Genomic DNA, 17,363 nt, shown 5'->3' with positions numbered 1-17,363 from the left:
ATCTATCTGCGGAGACCAGACTGCACATCTAATAATAATAATACTTTAATTTTATATTGCGCTTTTCGAAATGCTCAAAGACGCTTTACATAGGGCAGAGACAAACAGAACATCAATAATTTCATTTATATTATGAAGTAACAGTTAACCCTGATACGAAGTTAAAAGAATGAACGAACACATACCTCCCTCCAAAACAAACCACACAAAGACACACGTATGACATTAACGTTGAGGCATTTCTCTCCTTGGCAACCTGTAAAGTAGAGCTATAACATTGGTGTATGGTGTATTTTTTTTATGATCTAACGGCGTCATCATTCAACGTGATGCGTCCTGACGTCAGTCCTCAACGACTCTTTGCTCAAACAATCTACAAAACCTGGCATAAAATATACAATACTTGTACCATTACTGTGTATTAATGAGGCGGCTTGATTATATATATATAAAAACACACTTACGATTTCATTATACTTTAATCTTGTTTGTAAATGTGTTTTTACTAAAAGGTGTTATGAATGTGCTGCTAATATTTACGTGGATTCTTTTTACATTATGAACTCTTTCAGTGAATGACCTGAAGACTGAAACCTTCAGCTGGTACATCTAACAGGTCGCTGGTTTAATGTTCTCTAACTTTGGGACCCGCTCACGAGAGGCATTTATTTTGGTGACATATTGAAGGCGTAGATATTTACATTAAACCCTCTGAAGTTTAGAGGAACCATTTGTTTGGTGCAGCTGCAAACAACTTATATAGATAGACAGCTGAGATGTGACAAGGGCCTCAACCAGTGTAACACTATAAACCTTATTTCGTTAACTTTACACACACACACACGTTAAAACTGAAGTAGAAAAATAGCACAAGATGGACACGCCACAGTACACAAATAAAAATACTTACTTTCCACCTATGAACCTGTCCCGTATTATTTAGTTATCATTTTGGTTAAAAATCAAAAATAAAATAAATATTATCTCCACAAATGTAATTTAAAGAAGCCTTTAGACAACACTACATACTTTCTCAGAACAGAGAAACCTGGAAACTAATAATTTATGCATCTTTATATTCTGGAATCGGGGGAAAATGCACTGTGTATTTTTGGAAATTCTCTGTGCACACAAAAACAGCAAGAGTTTACAAATATAGCCATTTTATTAATGACTTGGAAAAAAAGCTTAACAACACAAGGAATACATGCATGCAGGGTATGTATGAGCCATTATTCTCTTTTCTTATTAACCAACACATCTTGAAGTCTGGTACTGAATCACAGCTGTAAATCAAATCAATGTATGTATAAGCTTGTTTACAGACACGTATCCAAAGACACATTTCCCCTTAAGTGTTTGAAATGAATACCAACGGTGTTTTCTCTGTTCAGTCCGCTATCGGTCACCTGCAGACCAAATCTTTTCTGTGACATTTTTCTTTTACATAAACATTATTGTAAATAAGAATAATTAATAATATAATTTAACAGATGGATACAAATTCAAAATGCGTGTGCAGCACTGCACGGTCAACACAAATACTGTTTTATCCCAACCTTAAAAATCTGTGTTTTTTTTAATAAAATATTCAGAACGTTTCAACCCATATCTTAAAACTAAAATGGACTTTTGTTTTTCAAACCCTCAAACACCGATATCTCACTTCATTTGATATTAGGAACGTTTGCTGCCAACGACTAAGCAGTGGGTGCGGAAACGGATATAAAAACGGAAGTCACTACGAGGCTCTAGTTGCAGTTTGTCGGAGCGCCTCCGAGCCGGCAGCTGCTCACACACCTGATTTAACGGCAAAACTAACTCGGCTTCTCTACACACGGTGATTAAAAAGGAAATCCAAAAAACTTTCAGTGTACAGTAAAACTTGGAAGGATAACATTCTTAATCTACAGTAGAAATAAAAAATAAAAAGAAACCCGCCCTGTTAAAAAGGGAGAAAATTATAGAGAGAGAGGAGAGAGAGAGCATTGAAACAACACTGCAGATTCAGAGCGGCCCAGTTCATGGAAGGCTCTCCTGGGCTCAGTATTTCCCCCTCTTGGACTTGCGGGTGGATTTCTTGCCGCTCTTCGCTGCCCCCTTTTTGACTACAGGTTTCTCTGGGGATGTCACTTTGGCCGCGGGCCGCTTGGCGCCACCTTTGGCCGCCGCCCTTTTAACCGGGGGAGAGTCCTCGGCGGGCGAGTCCTCGGGCTTGGACCGCTTGGACCCGCTCCTCGTCGTCTCCTTTGGGGCCGGGGCCTCCTCCGGGGACGAATCTCTGGACGCCAGGCGCTTGGACCCCCTTTTGGCCAGCTTTTTAGCAGCCGGCGTTTTGGGCTTCTTGGCGGAAGCTCCCCTCTTGACGGGCGTGGCTTTCGGCGGCGGCGTGGATTCCTTCTTAGGGGCCGATGGTTTCCTCCCTCCTCGCTTGGCCGGAGACGCCGCCTTCTTGGCTGCAGACTTCTTGGCCGGAGACTTCTTGGCGAGGGCTCGTCCCCTGCCTTTAGCTTTCGACTGGCTGGAGCTCCGGGACTTCTTGGCTGGTGGGGGGCGGCGAGCTTTGGGTGGAGGCCTCTTTTGGGATTTTCTAAAAGCAATTTGAACAGGGAAGAAGCGTGATTATTAACATCACACATGGTTATTGGAAAACTGTAATAATAAAAGAGAGCAACACCGACTCCAAACCACACATTTATTTAGCGGCACAGCACTTTGATCCCTGCTGGATCTTTTTCAGGTCAAATTGCTGGACAATAAAACTTTCCACTCCAACAAGGAAAGTTTGACTTTATTTTATCTGCAAGCCTTAAGGTCTGAGCAGATAATATATGGTGTGATATTAAAATATCCCGCTTCTGATAATTTTTCATAGCCTCAACCATAAAAAGACATTTACAGCAGTGTATAAAATGACACGTTTGTGCAAATGTTTTGTTTCATGCAACTTCAAACTTTTGATGGTGCATGAAACCACACACACACACACACACACACACACACACACACACACACACACACACACACACACACATCACATTTTGACCGGATGAAAATGTGACTGGGATCAAAAAGTCAAAATAGACAACACAACCCTGTGTTAAGGAGACCAAGTACAGATTCATTTTTCTTCCACCCACCTCCGAGAGGGAGCTTCCTCCTCAGACTCTTCATCCTCCTCCTCTTCATCATCTTCCTCCTCCTCCTCCTCCTCCTCATCATCTTCTTCCTCGTCAGAAGATTCAACTGTCCGCCTTCGCTTGGGCAGCGGGGTTTTCTTTGAAAGGTCGTTAAACTTGTCCGGGTACAGGATGGTCGGGCTAAAGAGAAAAAAAAACAAAAAAAAAACAGGGTTTTCTCTTATTACTAATATTTTTCAAAAGCTTCTAATTTATCAGCGGGGCTTAAGAAAAAAACAATTACACTTTGTATGGAAAGCCTATTATACCGACTAAAGAAATAAACTTTAACCGTGTGATTAAGAAAAAAGGAAATCAGAGTATTAAATGCTTAAATAATAATGCAGTTGCCATACCTCGGGTAGAAGGGGAACGAGAGCTGGTAGGTCCCCGTGAAGCCGTGACCGGTGATCTGCTCCATCCAGCCGAGTACTTTGCACTTCGTCAGGGTCCTCCTCAGACTGGCAACTAAAGAAAAGAGTTCTCCCTTCAGTGCACGAACCATGGAACCAAAAGCTTGTTGAGCAGCGCGTTTAGGTTTTAATGTTGGAAAAGGAAAAGAATGCACACTTTACTAAACAAGCCCTTAAAAAGGAACACTGTCCGGGAAAACGTGGGTGTAAAGGTTTGTTTCTTTCTCTGCAGGGAGCAGCAGCTGTGATCAACTTGCTAGAAAAAGTCAAGAGACACTTCACATTAACTTCTCTGAACTTACACTTTTCTGAACTTTGATTGTCGCTGAATTATCGAGACGCACTTAAGATCTGAAACCACGTTTTCATGGGCTTTAAGAGCACCGCTAAGAACTAGCCTGCATTTCGTTTAAACTGACTGATATGCTTGCAAGTCAATCGCTAAAGGAAGTAGCTGAGGAAGTTGCCTAAAGGTTCGTCAGGATGTGCAAGAACCAATGCACAAACCTGACAGGATCGTATGCGAGGCTCGGGATTAAACATCCAGTCTTCAGCTGAATATACTGAATCAGCAATTTCCTCACACAGAATCAGCAGCTTTTAGGAGAGGAGCGCCTCACTGGTGGCTGAGAGCTTCTGTTGGCTTCTGCTAAGATACAGTCACTTTACTTTTCTCATTAAGCCATCGTGATATTTTATTTACGAGAGTCAGCAGCCGTCCTGCTAAGACATGCACGGAAGAGAGGAGTCTTACGTAATTGGTACTCCTTTCTGTCCTTGTTTGCGTCCACTAGGTATCTGCGCAGAATGGTCGTGCTGCAGGTTTTCGGTTCGTTCATGGCGGTGATGGCGGTCGTGATGGCGTCCTCCAAGTTGCTGCCCTTCAGCAGGACCTGGTTACCGGTACGCTTCAGCTGCGACAGTCGGGAAATGGACGCGTTTAGGATATCGGGTCGTAAGCGCATCAGATCGAGGCCTCCGTGTTAACATTGAAAAATGTACCGGTCATCATTTTATGTAGAGAGCTTTACCTGGAAAGTCCCGTTGGCTCCTTTCCCAGTGATTTGGTCCAGATGTCCTTTCTCGACTGCCTTCACCAGAGCCGACTTCAGTACATCCGGCCTGAGGGCGAACCGCAGTCAGTCAATCATTAATATATCCAATCATCTCAGCTAACAACATTATACACCCATTTATATAAGTTACTGAGCCACTAAAGTGGAGCTGTGTCATCTTTGTAGTTTTCTCTTTTTTTTTTAAAATCAGCGATGAAATTCCTCAACTTTCATGTATTTATCCGCCTAGGATCAAGATAAATATTTAACTTTTGTAGGTTACAGCCTCCCAAATACAGCTTTTTTTGCATCCATTTAACAGCAGCAACAGTTCAATGTGGTGGGTTTTCTGATGGCTGGTCAGATTTAAAACATTAAAGACTTGTTCACTTGTAAAATAATAGATAGTTAGCCTCTTGTCTGCTGTACCTGTTTTTGATGTTTAAGTTGGGGAAGTGCTGCTCCAGGTATTTCCTTATCAGGTAGTAAGAGGCCTCTTTGGGCTCACAGAGCCGCGTGATGATGAGAGGAAGAGCGTCTCCCAGAGCCTCGGCCTTCGCACCGGCTTTCTGCAACAACGTTTACATGAACGACAATTACAACCAAACATCTCAGACTCGTACGGTAAGACGGTTGACAACTTCAAAAAGGATTGGATTGATAAAACTAATGCTGGCTGGTTTTAATATCCCATATGATTTAGATTTTTCATATACTTTTCCACACAGGAAGACAATTTCATTAAACCACTGACATTATACCAACAGCAGGCCTATGGTCAGTATTTACTGTTAATATATTTTACACTCCGCAACCTCTGATTTCTTCATATTAAAGCCTTCAGTATAAACATCAAGATGTTTGTATACTAGATGTGCTTCCAACTGTAGAATAAGCCATAAATCTATTAAAGACCCAGTCTTGCAACAAATAAAAGATTAATAACTGGTGATTTATCGAGAAACGGTCAGAATCTTATACAAATACTACGATACAGATGTGTTATCATACCACCGAACAATCTGAGCTATTGTAGTGTGATCTACAACTTGAGGTGTTCCTCAGTCCTATATATTGGACATCGATGAAGAAACAATGCATTTTGGGAAATACGCTTATACACATCCTCGGCAAAACCAGCAGAGACGGGATGTTGAAATAATCCGGCACATAAACATTGTACATCAGGCCGACCTTCACTGCAACTTACCTTAGAAGAGGCGGACTGCTTCCCAATGGCGAAGGTTCCTGAAAGGCCTTTACCCTTCAGCTGCGAGAGACGGATCAATAACAAGAGTGAGTCGTGTTCCTTCACTTTAAATGAGCATCTGTGAAACACACCAATCTCTAAAAACAACCACGCTTTGGATTTCACCAAAAGGTTGTACGCCGAGCTCTAAAAATCAAAGTTTGTTTGGTGTTGTGTATTTTTTTTAATAACCTTTCTAAACTAGAAATGTGAGAGTAAAGGATTTGACAGCGTTAGTTATGCCAACGTTAGAGCAAACTATCTTACAGACGACAGGAGGAAGCGTTGCTTCCAAGAGTGATTTCAAAATACATTATTTTGTGGGGTTCAACGTTGTGTTGCAGCTCTGGCTGGCTCTTTTTAGTGCATTATGGCAAGTTCACATGCCAGCAACACCATCCAAACTCTAACCCCCACATGACGTTTTAAAACAAGTCAGTTGCATTACATTTTTTCTCATTAATGTTCCATTAAAAGATTTTTGATGCCTTCTTTTATATGAGAGACGGAGGACGTTTTCCCTGCAATTAACATTCTTTACCTGTTTGATGGTTCCCTTCTCCAAATGTTTCTTCATTGCTTTCTTGAGGAGAAACTTCTTCTTGCCGAGCTCCATCTCCGGGTATTTTTTCAAAATATATTTCATGAAGGACTGGTATGAAACTCCAGACTTGTCATTACAAGACTGTGAAGAAAGGAGGACAACAAATCAGGTGAGAACGAAAGAAAAAAGGGGAAGAAGAAAAGTCCCCCGTGACCGACTGCGTTGAGGGATCTACAGGGTTCCTACACACCGTAATAGCTTCGATGAGAATATTATCCACTTTGTGCTGAGTGCCTGCAAAGTTGGTAACGGGGAGCTTTTTGCTGGCGGCGACGCTAGCCCACGCAGGAATCATTCGTTTCACCTTCTTGGATTTGGCTTTCACGTACTTGTAGCCATCCTTCAACCTGCCGCCAAAGAGGAGGAGCAAGACACAAGTTCAGTGAAGAGGTTTGTTCCTTCAGAAGCGATATTTCACTGTGATTTTTACCACCCTTATCTTTATCACATCCTCACCTTAGTAGGAGAACAAAGCAGTGTGTTGCACACTGGCCAGCCTCGCAGTCCTTGCATTTGTCCCTTTGTCACCGACGGGAAAGACAAAATGAAGTTTGAGAACATCTGTCTGAATGATCACCATGTAGTTTGACCCTTCCTGGTTTGCTATGCTAGTGTACTACGTGCAGAAAAGTCAATGTTCGCTCTGTGAGAAGAAATGGACAAATTATAAGTCACTAATACTTCATCAACTACAGCTGGTAACCCCCAACTTGTTTCTTTATTACGCCTGAAGACTTGTTTTTGAGTGTAAAAAATGACTTTGTCATGAAGAAAAAAAAGTCCACAAGACTTTAGAAATGTCCAAACTATTTGATCACCTACAAATAAACTGCAGGGCTTTTTAATTTTTTTTTAGAATAATTATTCAGAATACATTTAGCTGAATTGTTTCAGTATTGTTCTACATGTATGAAGATAATGCGACACTTTCTTTTAACGGTCAGATGTCAACTTAGCTTGTAACCAAATCGCCAGCCTTTTAGGACGCTTACGTCCTTTCCTCCTGGATTCCTCCAAGACTGCGGACAAAGGGGCCGATACATCTCATCTGATATCCATCTACCGAACGTGACAAGTCACATTTAACTAAAAAGCAAGGAATGTTTCTCCGTCCGTCGCCTACCCAGAGAACCGCTCATCTGATCCACTTCCCTCGTTTAGCCGAGGACTCAACGGAGAGCTTTTTGTTGGGATTTTTGCGAAAATAGGACTCGCGCCGCATTTTAACCGGCAAGCAAGCGGCGCTCTGTTCGGCAGCCGAGACGAGCGCGTCACGGCTCTGCAGAGTCCGGCATGTCGTCCACGGCTCATTGACTGCAGTTCACCTTACTCCAACTGGGAATGTTTGGCAGTGGCAGAAGTGAACGCCCTCAACTTTTAAAAACTATTTGTTAGAACTTAACAGCACAATAAAAGTACTGCGTTTCAATGTTTACGTCAAGTGGAAGAGGCAATATCAGCACAATGAGCCGTATTTGTTCAAAGAGGAGCTTTCCATTTCTAATATGGTGCCGTGATAGTTTAATGAAGAATAATGAATCATATTTCATTTAATTGTTATATTTTGTGCATCAAATCTGAATCTTAACCTGTAGATTTTCTCTGTCCGGTAAATGTAGTAATACAATGTTTACCTCTGAAGTAGAAGTACACAGTAAGTTAATAGCACAGTTGAGTTGCAGGTTTTTTATGTGCCTTTTGTAAGTTAAGAATAAATCTAAATCAGTTTGAGGTAAAGTCAGAGTGTATTTCATCCATGTTTCTGACGCGAGTACCTTTGGTCAGGACCCAACGAGGCAACGTGTCGAGTGTAAAGTATTTTATATGAGCGGTTCTCGAGAAAGCTTGCGAGCAGCAGTACCAGAGGCCGAGCACTCGGAACAGGCGTGTTTCCAAACGTGTTTTTTTTTGGAAATGCAACACTGCGACCATGAGAGGAGCAGCCTGCCGTCATCCAGCAGAGGTAAGGATAATATAAACAGATAAAAGTGCTATCAAAGTGAAATATCGCAGAGTTCAGAGTGGCACACTAGCGCTCTGGTGAAACTCACTCTTTCTTCTCCGCCCCTTCTTCTACTTTGTCCTCCGCGGGTTCCTCGGCCTTCTCCCCATTCTCCGTGGGCTCCGTCTCGGCCGTGGCTTCGCCATCCTCGCCGTCGGCTGGCGCTGTTGAAGGTGCGGCCGGCTCCTCTTCGGCGGCGGGCGACTCCTCTGAGGACGCCTCCTCGGGCTCTGGCGGAGGAAACCATTGGAATTAAGGAGGAGAAAATACGTTGAATAACGCTGAGAATAACACAACTAAATGCGTTACATTGAGCAGAAGACTGACTATCTGCTTTGGCAATAAAGTCATGGCAAATTATTAAAAAATATATATTTCTTTTACTGCAAAATATTGGCATGTGTCAATAAATGTATAACATTAGCACACACAAACACACACACATTTGTGACCCATGTTGGGTCAGGAAGGTGATATACGGAGTTTAGACCGGATCTACAACATGCAACGAAAGTCTCAGACCATATCATGTCCATGCTACAACAACTTATGGGACTCAAAGGTTGAGGTTACTGCTCTGGTTGTGCAGGACTGTTGAACCAGCATGAGTGTTTCCTTGTTTTGTCTGATTTCCACATGCTGTGGTGCACTATTTGACCTTGTGATTGCTGATTGGCCACATCTGCTGGAGTTATGCTTGGACTTGGACTTATGGGGGATGTTACTCAACATCAATGCCTGGCTGGCTGGCTGGCTGGCTGTTTTGCAATAAAAACATTGGGTCAACAGCTTTTTCTCTCAATTTTAAAATAGTTTCACGCAGTACCATTAACTTTTTTTTTTTTAAACTCATCCACATGTTGATATATATTCTGATTTAAGTCTGCATGCAAATAGAATAAATATTGTAGAATATGATTATTATTTAATGAAAGACTGACTACAGTCCCCCTCCCCCGTGCGGGGCTGCAATGAGTCCTGATGCGCGTGCAAGGGGTCTTCCTGAGTTCAGGTGATGGACGACCCCCCCAGCCTTACCTTTCTCTGCTGCAGCGGAGGGGGCCTTCTCCGGGGTCGGAGTAGCTGGTACTCGGCGTATCGGCATCACACGAGATTAACCTGGATAAGGAAAAACATATTTTTTTTAAACACACACGCGAGAAAGGGGAGAAGAATAAGAAGAAAGAGGGGAAAAGCCCATTAGCACCCAACACTGGTCTGTGGCCCGTTACCGTGTACGTGCGTGGTTAAAAACATGGCGACGCCGTAAAACCCACTTCATTCATTTGGGGCCCCCCGTTCCCCCAGAAGAAAGGGCGCCCTTGTGCTTCGTCAACTGCAAACACTTTCGAGGCGGCGCGAGGCTCAAGCGCAAAATCTGCGCCAGCGACATTTTTGTAATTTGCACACGAGCCAAGAAAATGAGTTGCCAGAATTTTTTTCGGCAATTTCGCCATTTTGTCCGTCGGTTTATACACACAGTAATGGCGTCGCACAAGGCAAAGATAATTTGTTTCAGTTGCATCGAGTTAGAACCGCCGGTCGACGCGTCATTTCCAACATCGCATCCGTGCAATTTGACGTTTAGATAACGAGTCGTCACGACATTGATCAAACTTACCTCTTGCTGATGAAGAAAAAGTGAGCTACTTTGGAGTAAATTTCTGCACGATCCTTTATTTAGATTTCTCTGTTTACGAGCCCCGCCCCATTTGGACCGTTGGTTACGTCGCGGCGTCACGCGCTACGTCAAAGGATCCCCACTGTCATGGCCGCCGACACTTACCTCTGAAATCGCCTCTCGTCGCTAACGGAAACGATGCGAACGCGAAAACCAACGGGGCCTCCCACCTTCTTTCGATATTCTTTGTAAAAGCCGCGATTGTTTGTCATTATTTTGAGTTCAGTTGATACAGTCTACCGTACAGTTCAATACAATATGAGCAAACTGTCAAGTCAACCGAGATAAATCCATTATTATCGATAAGCATTTAAAAACTACAGTCCTGGTGAGGGTTTGAAAGGTTGTCTGTGGCAAAGACTCATGGGAGATGTAGTTGTCCAACAAAATAACACTTTTTCAGAACAGTAGTGGACACACATTAAATAACAGACAGAAAACATGGGAAACATACTTCAGCTTTCTAGCTACATCCTTATGTTTAGTTTAAATTCAGACTATTTCACCATTTATAGGGCCCCAATACAATCTATGAATGTTATTTTCTGGTTCTATTATCTGCTTACTATTAAAAAAAAGTAATGGATTAATCAATTGTTCTATGAAATCGGAAATGTAGAAACTGAACAATGCCGGTCACAATTTCCTTATTTGACTTCTTCATATCGCTTAATGTGTCCGAACCTTCAAAAACCCAAAGATAGAGTGACATAGTACAGAAAAGAAGCAAATTCTCAATACAGAAGCTGAAATTTTCAAATCGATTGACTATCTATTAATCAATGTTGGCTCAAGTCTCCATGGGTGCCATCAAATTATCTGTCGGTGATGTGAAAATCAAGTCAACTGCTGTAAAGACAAGCAAAATGCATCAGAAATGGAGAAGGCATAAGGTGATGAGCACGCGACCACGCAGACATAATATGAACGCCATGTCATTCCTGACCGCATTGAAACATTTGTACACTAATACCCAAACATATAGAAAAGTGCAGTCAATTACAATAGAAAGGAACTGCTGCATCTATTTCAAAGCCAACGGCACAAGTTTGGGGTTCATAACGTTTGTTGATTCTTTAATTGTCTAGTGACTCCAGATGCTCTTCATGGCCACATCACACAGCTGCTCCTCTCAGGACACCAAGGCGTTACCCAAAAAACAGAGAAAACACACACGCACTCTTCCGAAACAAACAAATATGGCAACCCTCATCAAACACCAAACAAACAAATCATGACAATGAGCATTTTTAAATACCTTTTTTTGTCTTTAATGTATTTACAAGCTTTAATCTGCTCTGTAGGTCTGAAGTATTACAAGCATTTCACGTTTCAGCGACCCTGGCCATTTGTTTTTAATGTTGCAATTTTTTGCTCATTTAATTTCAATGTATCCGGTTTGTTCATCTGCATTCGTTTCGACAGTTCTGTGGACTGACTTGCATCGCTTTCTCGAATGCATACCTCTGCCCCTCGCGAGGCGTATGTACATATCAACGTAGAGCTAGCCAAGGCTGAGGGAAACACTTCCTGGTTATTAGGAGATAACCTTTGAACTCAAAACGTCATACACGGACAACGTTAATAGTTTCTGTGCATCCACCAATTTTTTATTTTTTTTTTATATCTGCTTCCCCTTCTTCCCAAAATAACTTTGTTTTACCCTGTTTTAAACCAAACAGTGTGGAATCCAGGGAGGCTATTTATTTCACAATTATTATTTTGTTATTATAATTAATTATATTGTTATTTCTGTTGTTGTTCTCATTTGTGAGCATCTGCAAATGTTAAATAACTTCCATATTTGCAGTCCTTAAAAAAATAATAAATTAAAGAGTCCGGAACCTATGTATCTTTTAAGTCTCTTCTTAAAAAGTAACAAAAACAAAAAGTAAGTTAAAATTTAAAACAAAAATATTTTCTATGTATAATACAGGTATTTAGTGCTTCCGCCGTTGGAATCCAAACTCAAAATGGCGGCATGTTTCGGGAACCGTACCGCAGAAAAAAATTCCAGCCGTAAAACATGTCGTCGTGCCCACACAACCATTTTGAATGTTTGTCTGTTTGTTCTGCTGTAAAGATGCAGTTCTACTACGCCGCGTGTCCCGCTCGTCAATTGTCTTCCGACTCCTCCTCCGCCTCCCGCAGCCAGGTGAAGAAGGCAGTGACGGACTTGAGGGCCACGCCTTTGCCCAGCTGCTCGGCGGGGTCTTTGCTCGTCTCCCACTTGTAGAAAGCGTCCTCCGAGATCACGTCCTCATCGTACAGACAGTCGAAGAACATCCGGAGAAGGTCTGGAAGACAAAGACGCACCCGTCATCGTTTGGGCTCCGACAGGAAGTGAAATAACTTTCTGCCCTGCTGTAGGTATGGTGTGATGGTGTTTTGATACCTTTACGTTATAAGACTTCTAAATGGCATGAGTTTGTACTCTAAGGTTTTATAATTATAACTAACTCTGTCTGTCTTTTATTCAGAGAAAAGTTTCTAAAGTTTGCTGTAATGTAAATAATGGTAGTTATTTCTAACTAGGAGTCTGAAAAAAGGACTCAAGTGACTTTAGCCTGTTTGCCTGTTTGCCTGTTTGCCTGCCTGTCTACTTATTGCTCGTCTCCCACAAGCTTCTAGCTTGACAGCTGCGAGTGCCAACAGTAGTCATGTTCGTTGTTTACAGATCATTTTTGGACCGTGGCTTTGGCGGGAGGCCTGATGCGTTGCCGACTTTCTCGTTAGGCTTAGCGACTTTTGGAGCTGATGCGGTTTGCTACTTTCATTGGAAAAGAGTTGGCTGAGTTTTTTATATTTATTCTTTTAAACGTAGCTTTCTTTTGCGGATTTCTCAAACGTTACCTACCCAAGCTTTAATGTTACAGATTAGAATAATCTGAATATCGAGTTGAAGATCGACTGTAGAAACATTTGTAAACTACCTTTTGAATTGTAACTTTTAACCCGACACGGACGAGCAGTCCTCTCTTCCATGACAACTGGGCAAACTGAAGATCATGTGACATGAACAGCTTCAGACCAGCTATTTTTCTACAATAATACCATTTAAAAATGATTCAGTCTTCTCTGATAAATCACAGTTTTTTCTCCACCCACCTCCTCTTAATATAACCGAGATGCAGCACTTACTTGGAGGCTGATCGAGGGCGACGATCAGCGCTTGAAGTGCATAAAGTGCTTGCAGCTGTCGCTCAGTGTCTGAGTTAAGGTACTTGAGTAATACAGGCAATCTCCTCTGGATGATGGCCGTGTCCACTCGACAGTTGGTGTTATCATCTGTTCGGTGAAGCAGGATTGGAGAGCGAGTTAAAAATCAACGGTGGCATGTTAGCAGAGGAGATGAAGTTTGCCCTGCAGGTGGCGGAGTGCTTACCTTTCACTGCTGCCTTACACACAGCCGTCATCAAAGCCCTCAGGAAGGGAGACGAGCTCATCTGAGATTCATCGAGGGTTGCCTGGGAAATACAGCACAGAGGACAAAACACACAACGTGTCAATTCCACATGGCTCGGCACGTCTAAGCAGTTATGCTACAAAAGAACAGGAAACAGTTTAAATGATAATAAGAATAATATTTAAAAAAAGGGCCCTCTGAATTTAAGCCAGAATTTAAGGTTTTCCCCCCTCTAAGAAATTAGTCACTTCTCACACCTCGACCCAGTCAAAGATATGCTCGTCGCTGGCCATGTCCTCCAGGAGGAGTTTATCCAGCTGCTGGCTCAGCTCCTCAGGAGACAAGATCCCTGTGGACAGAGCCTCACGACTGGAGCCGTCGGACAGAACGAACTGGAGTTTCTGGCAGCATCAAGGCGGGAGGACATGGACAAGATGGGGAGGTGACAAGAGAAGAGGAAGATGATGAAATGGCGACAAAGGAAAGAGTCGGGAGGGGGTCGGAGAATAATGTGCATTAGTATCAAGAAAGCCAATTGTTGGAGACTGAGATTTCCTACAATATAAATATATCTAGATCTACGCGGAGGCCTTTATCACAAACCTGCTGAGAGATGAACGCCTGGACGTCCTCTGCCTCTGGCAGGAAGTCGGTCCAGTCGAGGCCAGATTCCCTCCACAAAGAACCCACAGTCCTATGGCTCTGTGGAGACAAGAGGAGATGATGTCGCAACTCTCTTTCTCTAATAAATATATATATACTTTTCCCTCAAAATATTTTAACGAGCCGAATCTGCCAAAATTGACCACATCTCAAAAAAGGTCCATGATTTGATTCATGTCGTAAATAAGTGCAAACAATATATTCTAAAGCAACAATAAAATAACATTTTATAAAAGCATTTTATTGTCCATTTTAATCTATTTGACCAAAATAAAATCGATCCTCAACCTTGATAGACGTTTAAGTGAACATCATCTATTACCTGTGTACACCTCTAACTACAATGGAGTTATTGATAAAGTGGCGCTAAACTCCACTTGCTTTTTAACGAGAGCAGGTAACTTAATTACTTAATTGAAGGTTGAACGTGTCGCTTACCATTTGTTTGCATAGTATGTGCAGTATTTCAGAGATTAAGATCCCAGCTCTTCCCACAGGAAGCAAAGGTTTGCTTAATTCACTGTGAACAAAACAGATGAATGGAGAAGTTTAATAGCACAATTAAAACACTTCAGACAATTTCCAATGCAGCCACAAAGGCCCGTTAAAGTTCCCTCCATGCATATTAAATTTGAGTAAAGCCTTAAATTAATCCAGGAAATGAGAACAGGAAGGAGGAACATAAACTAGAAAATGTTGCCCGGACAAACAAGAAGCATTTAATTATGTTCATCAAGGACAATATTGATCAAAATGTTAAACAAAACTTTCAACTGTGCACACAAAGCAAACACGTCATTCTAATATATTCTGAGCAAACATCAAATGTCACTTTATTTTTAGTATGCTTTCTACGAGTAAGGAGTGAGTGGTGTCGTACCTAAAGAGCTCTCTCATAGAGAAGCCCCCTTCCTTCAGCACCGGGCTGAGCAGCTCGGCCAGGTACAGCCAGATGTGGGGAATGTCGATGGCCATGTCGTCCGCTTGTTCCAGCGTGTCCGTAAACCTGAGACAACAAAAAGACATGCAGTGATTTTAACAAACTAGACACACCCATACACACACACACACACACACACACACACACACACACACACACACACACACACACGTGTTCAAAACATAAAACACAAAGCTGCTCTGTATATTTACTATATTTAAGCACCGATTTAAACTGAAATTAATGTATAACTATACTCGTCATGGAGCAGAAACTGTCCCTCGGACGAGAAGAAGCACAAACCTCTTCATTCATTTTAGTTTTACTTATACTTGACATTATTTTAAATTTGTTTGTTGTTCTGAATTTGGGTGAACTGAGTGAATGGAAAGACAGCGAACCTTCAAGAGTGTTTTATTTTAAGATTACAGACTGCACTGCAGAACTACAAGAGGGTGTTTCATGTTTACGCAGTAATTACAGTACTTTCGTACCAAAGTGTTGCTTTTGGAAAACCACCATCAAGCAGAAACCTGGATTCCAAGTGTCACTTTAGACAATTCCTCTTCTTTTTTTTGTGGATTTTGAAAGCTTTTGGACAAATAAATCTACATTTGATTGTTATTTACAAATGCAGAAAGTTGCATATACTTTGTTTTACTCAAATGAAATTCAGAACAGGAAGGAGATTTCAGTTTTCTATACGCCTCTTCATCAATGACACTTTTAGCAAAACTCATCTGGGTAGATCTGTGGAGAACACTGCAACCAATCATGGGGACACCAACAAACAAACCCCAAAATCATTAGACGGGGACATTTTAGAATAAGAAAATATGTCTCAAATCAACATTCCCACTTAATGGGAACACATCAGTCACAAGAAAATCAAAATCAAAAAAGCAGACACGGATGCTTGCTTGGATCTAAGGCCGAGTGCATTCAAAAGTAGGTGAACTGACCCTTTGAAGAACTGAGGTTTGGGTAGGGTGCCCTGCAGCACCAGCTGGAAGAGGAGCTGGCCCATGTGGTCCCGTGTGATCTGGCTGCGCTCCAGGGTCGACTCCACCCCGACGCGCACAAAGATGTGCAGCTGAGAGCCCAAGTCGAGCTCGTCCGTACACTGAACAGCCTCCTGCGGGAAAAACAAAGAAACACGATCAAGACCGACGCTCGTGAGACAAGAGGAACTCATACGCGACATGCATTTTAATTCTGTGGGTTATTATTGCATCACCGGCGGTTAAAAGAAGGACGATTAAAGCTGCTGTTCTGATATTATCAACGTTGTCCTTAAAAAGGGCAATAGATCAAAAGGGACAGTTCATATTTTTTATATATCATATCGATATCTTATAATTTAAGTGTACGTATATCTAGAAAATGTTCCCCACTGTAAATAGTTAGAGCAGCGACTCCTGTGTCCGACGAAGTAAAGTTACTGTTTTTGCCAGAGGAGTCTCGTGGCTTAGAAGTCAACATAGATGGATAAAACACGTTTTGCTGCTGCCTCCGTCCGCAGCAGTTTTCCGTGCATGTGCTTCAGTCCGTTTCTCCAATCTGGGGACGTGCTGACCGCCATCTACTGCAGGTTCAACACGGACTACGGATAAGAAACTTAAACAACTTCACTTAAAAAAAAAATCTATCCTATAAATCTATATGCTTAAAAAAAAAAAAAAAAAAAAAAAAAAAAATACACAAAGAAATACTCAGTGCATGAACTGCTGAATCTCAGTACCTTGTAGTCATTTATGTGCAGGAACTCGTCGATTATAGACTTGGACTTCCTCTCCGTCTCCTCCTCAGACAGAGCAGGTCTTTCGGGGGTCTGGACCGCTGGCTCAGGTTCTACTGTCGACGATAAAAACAACCGTGACCGTTTTTTGTTGCTGCTTGGTCTAATCACATAAGCACTTCTGACTTCAATACATATAATTAATCAAAGATTTTAAGCAAAGTATACTTTCAATGAATCTAGATTTATGTTCTTAAGAACAGCTTATCCAAGAATATAATATTCACTGACTAGACTAAGAGAAGACACACAAAATAGCATTACAGATAAAGCTAACCAAAGAAATATGCATTGATATCTGGATTAGACCCTTTTACAGCAATGAAATGAGATGCAAGGGCATTAACCCACAAAGCCCTATATTTATATGTAC

The 17,363-nt window shown here is 41.9% G+C and overlaps 2 protein-coding genes across 2 annotated transcripts in view; both read right to left on the bottom strand.

Annotated features, from left to right (window-relative positions):
- Positions 1–1,152: 1,152 nt before the first annotated feature.
- hp1bp3 (heterochromatin protein 1, binding protein 3) lies at positions 1,153–9,607 on the bottom strand (the record flags this gene model as incomplete). The annotated part of the gene is made up of 12 exons (XM_079217879.1): positions 1,153–2,590; positions 3,141–3,320; positions 3,536–3,647; positions 4,347–4,506; positions 4,624–4,714; positions 5,077–5,216; positions 5,858–5,917; positions 6,438–6,581; positions 6,691–6,847; positions 6,957–7,019; positions 8,552–8,732; positions 9,541–9,607. The coding sequence occupies 12 exons, from the start codon at positions 9,605–9,607 to the stop codon at positions 2,044–2,046; spliced, it is 1,902 nt and encodes a 633-aa protein (XP_079074005.1). The 3' UTR covers positions 1,153–2,043.
- Positions 9,608–11,745: 2,138 nt separating this feature from the next.
- The window catches only part of eif4g3a (eukaryotic translation initiation factor 4 gamma, 3a), a gene marked incomplete at its 5' end in the record, with an annotated part of 43,342 nt that continues 37,724 nt past the window's right edge, over positions 11,746–17,363 (bottom strand). Inside the window, 9 exons of the mRNA XM_079218846.1 lie at positions 11,746–12,480; positions 13,325–13,471; positions 13,569–13,650; positions 13,847–13,990; positions 14,193–14,291; positions 14,691–14,772; positions 15,133–15,258; positions 16,155–16,327; positions 16,934–17,046. Of these exons, the coding sequence (XP_079074972.1) occupies positions 12,299–12,480; positions 13,325–13,471; positions 13,569–13,650; positions 13,847–13,990; positions 14,193–14,291; positions 14,691–14,772; positions 15,133–15,258; positions 16,155–16,327; positions 16,934–17,046 (1,148 nt within the window). The 3' untranslated portion in view covers positions 11,746–12,298. The remainder of the gene's footprint in view (positions 12,481–13,324; positions 13,472–13,568; positions 13,651–13,846; positions 13,991–14,192; positions 14,292–14,690; positions 14,773–15,132; positions 15,259–16,154; positions 16,328–16,933; positions 17,047–17,363) is intronic.

The sequence above is a fragment of the Taurulus bubalis genome (genome assembly GCF_910589615.1).
Source record: "Taurulus bubalis genome assembly, chromosome: 5".
Taxonomy (NCBI): domain Eukaryota; kingdom Metazoa; phylum Chordata; class Actinopteri; order Perciformes; family Cottidae; genus Taurulus; species Taurulus bubalis.
The sequence above is the reverse complement of the archived record's forward strand: the minus strand, read 5'-3'. Positions and strand labels throughout refer to the sequence as shown.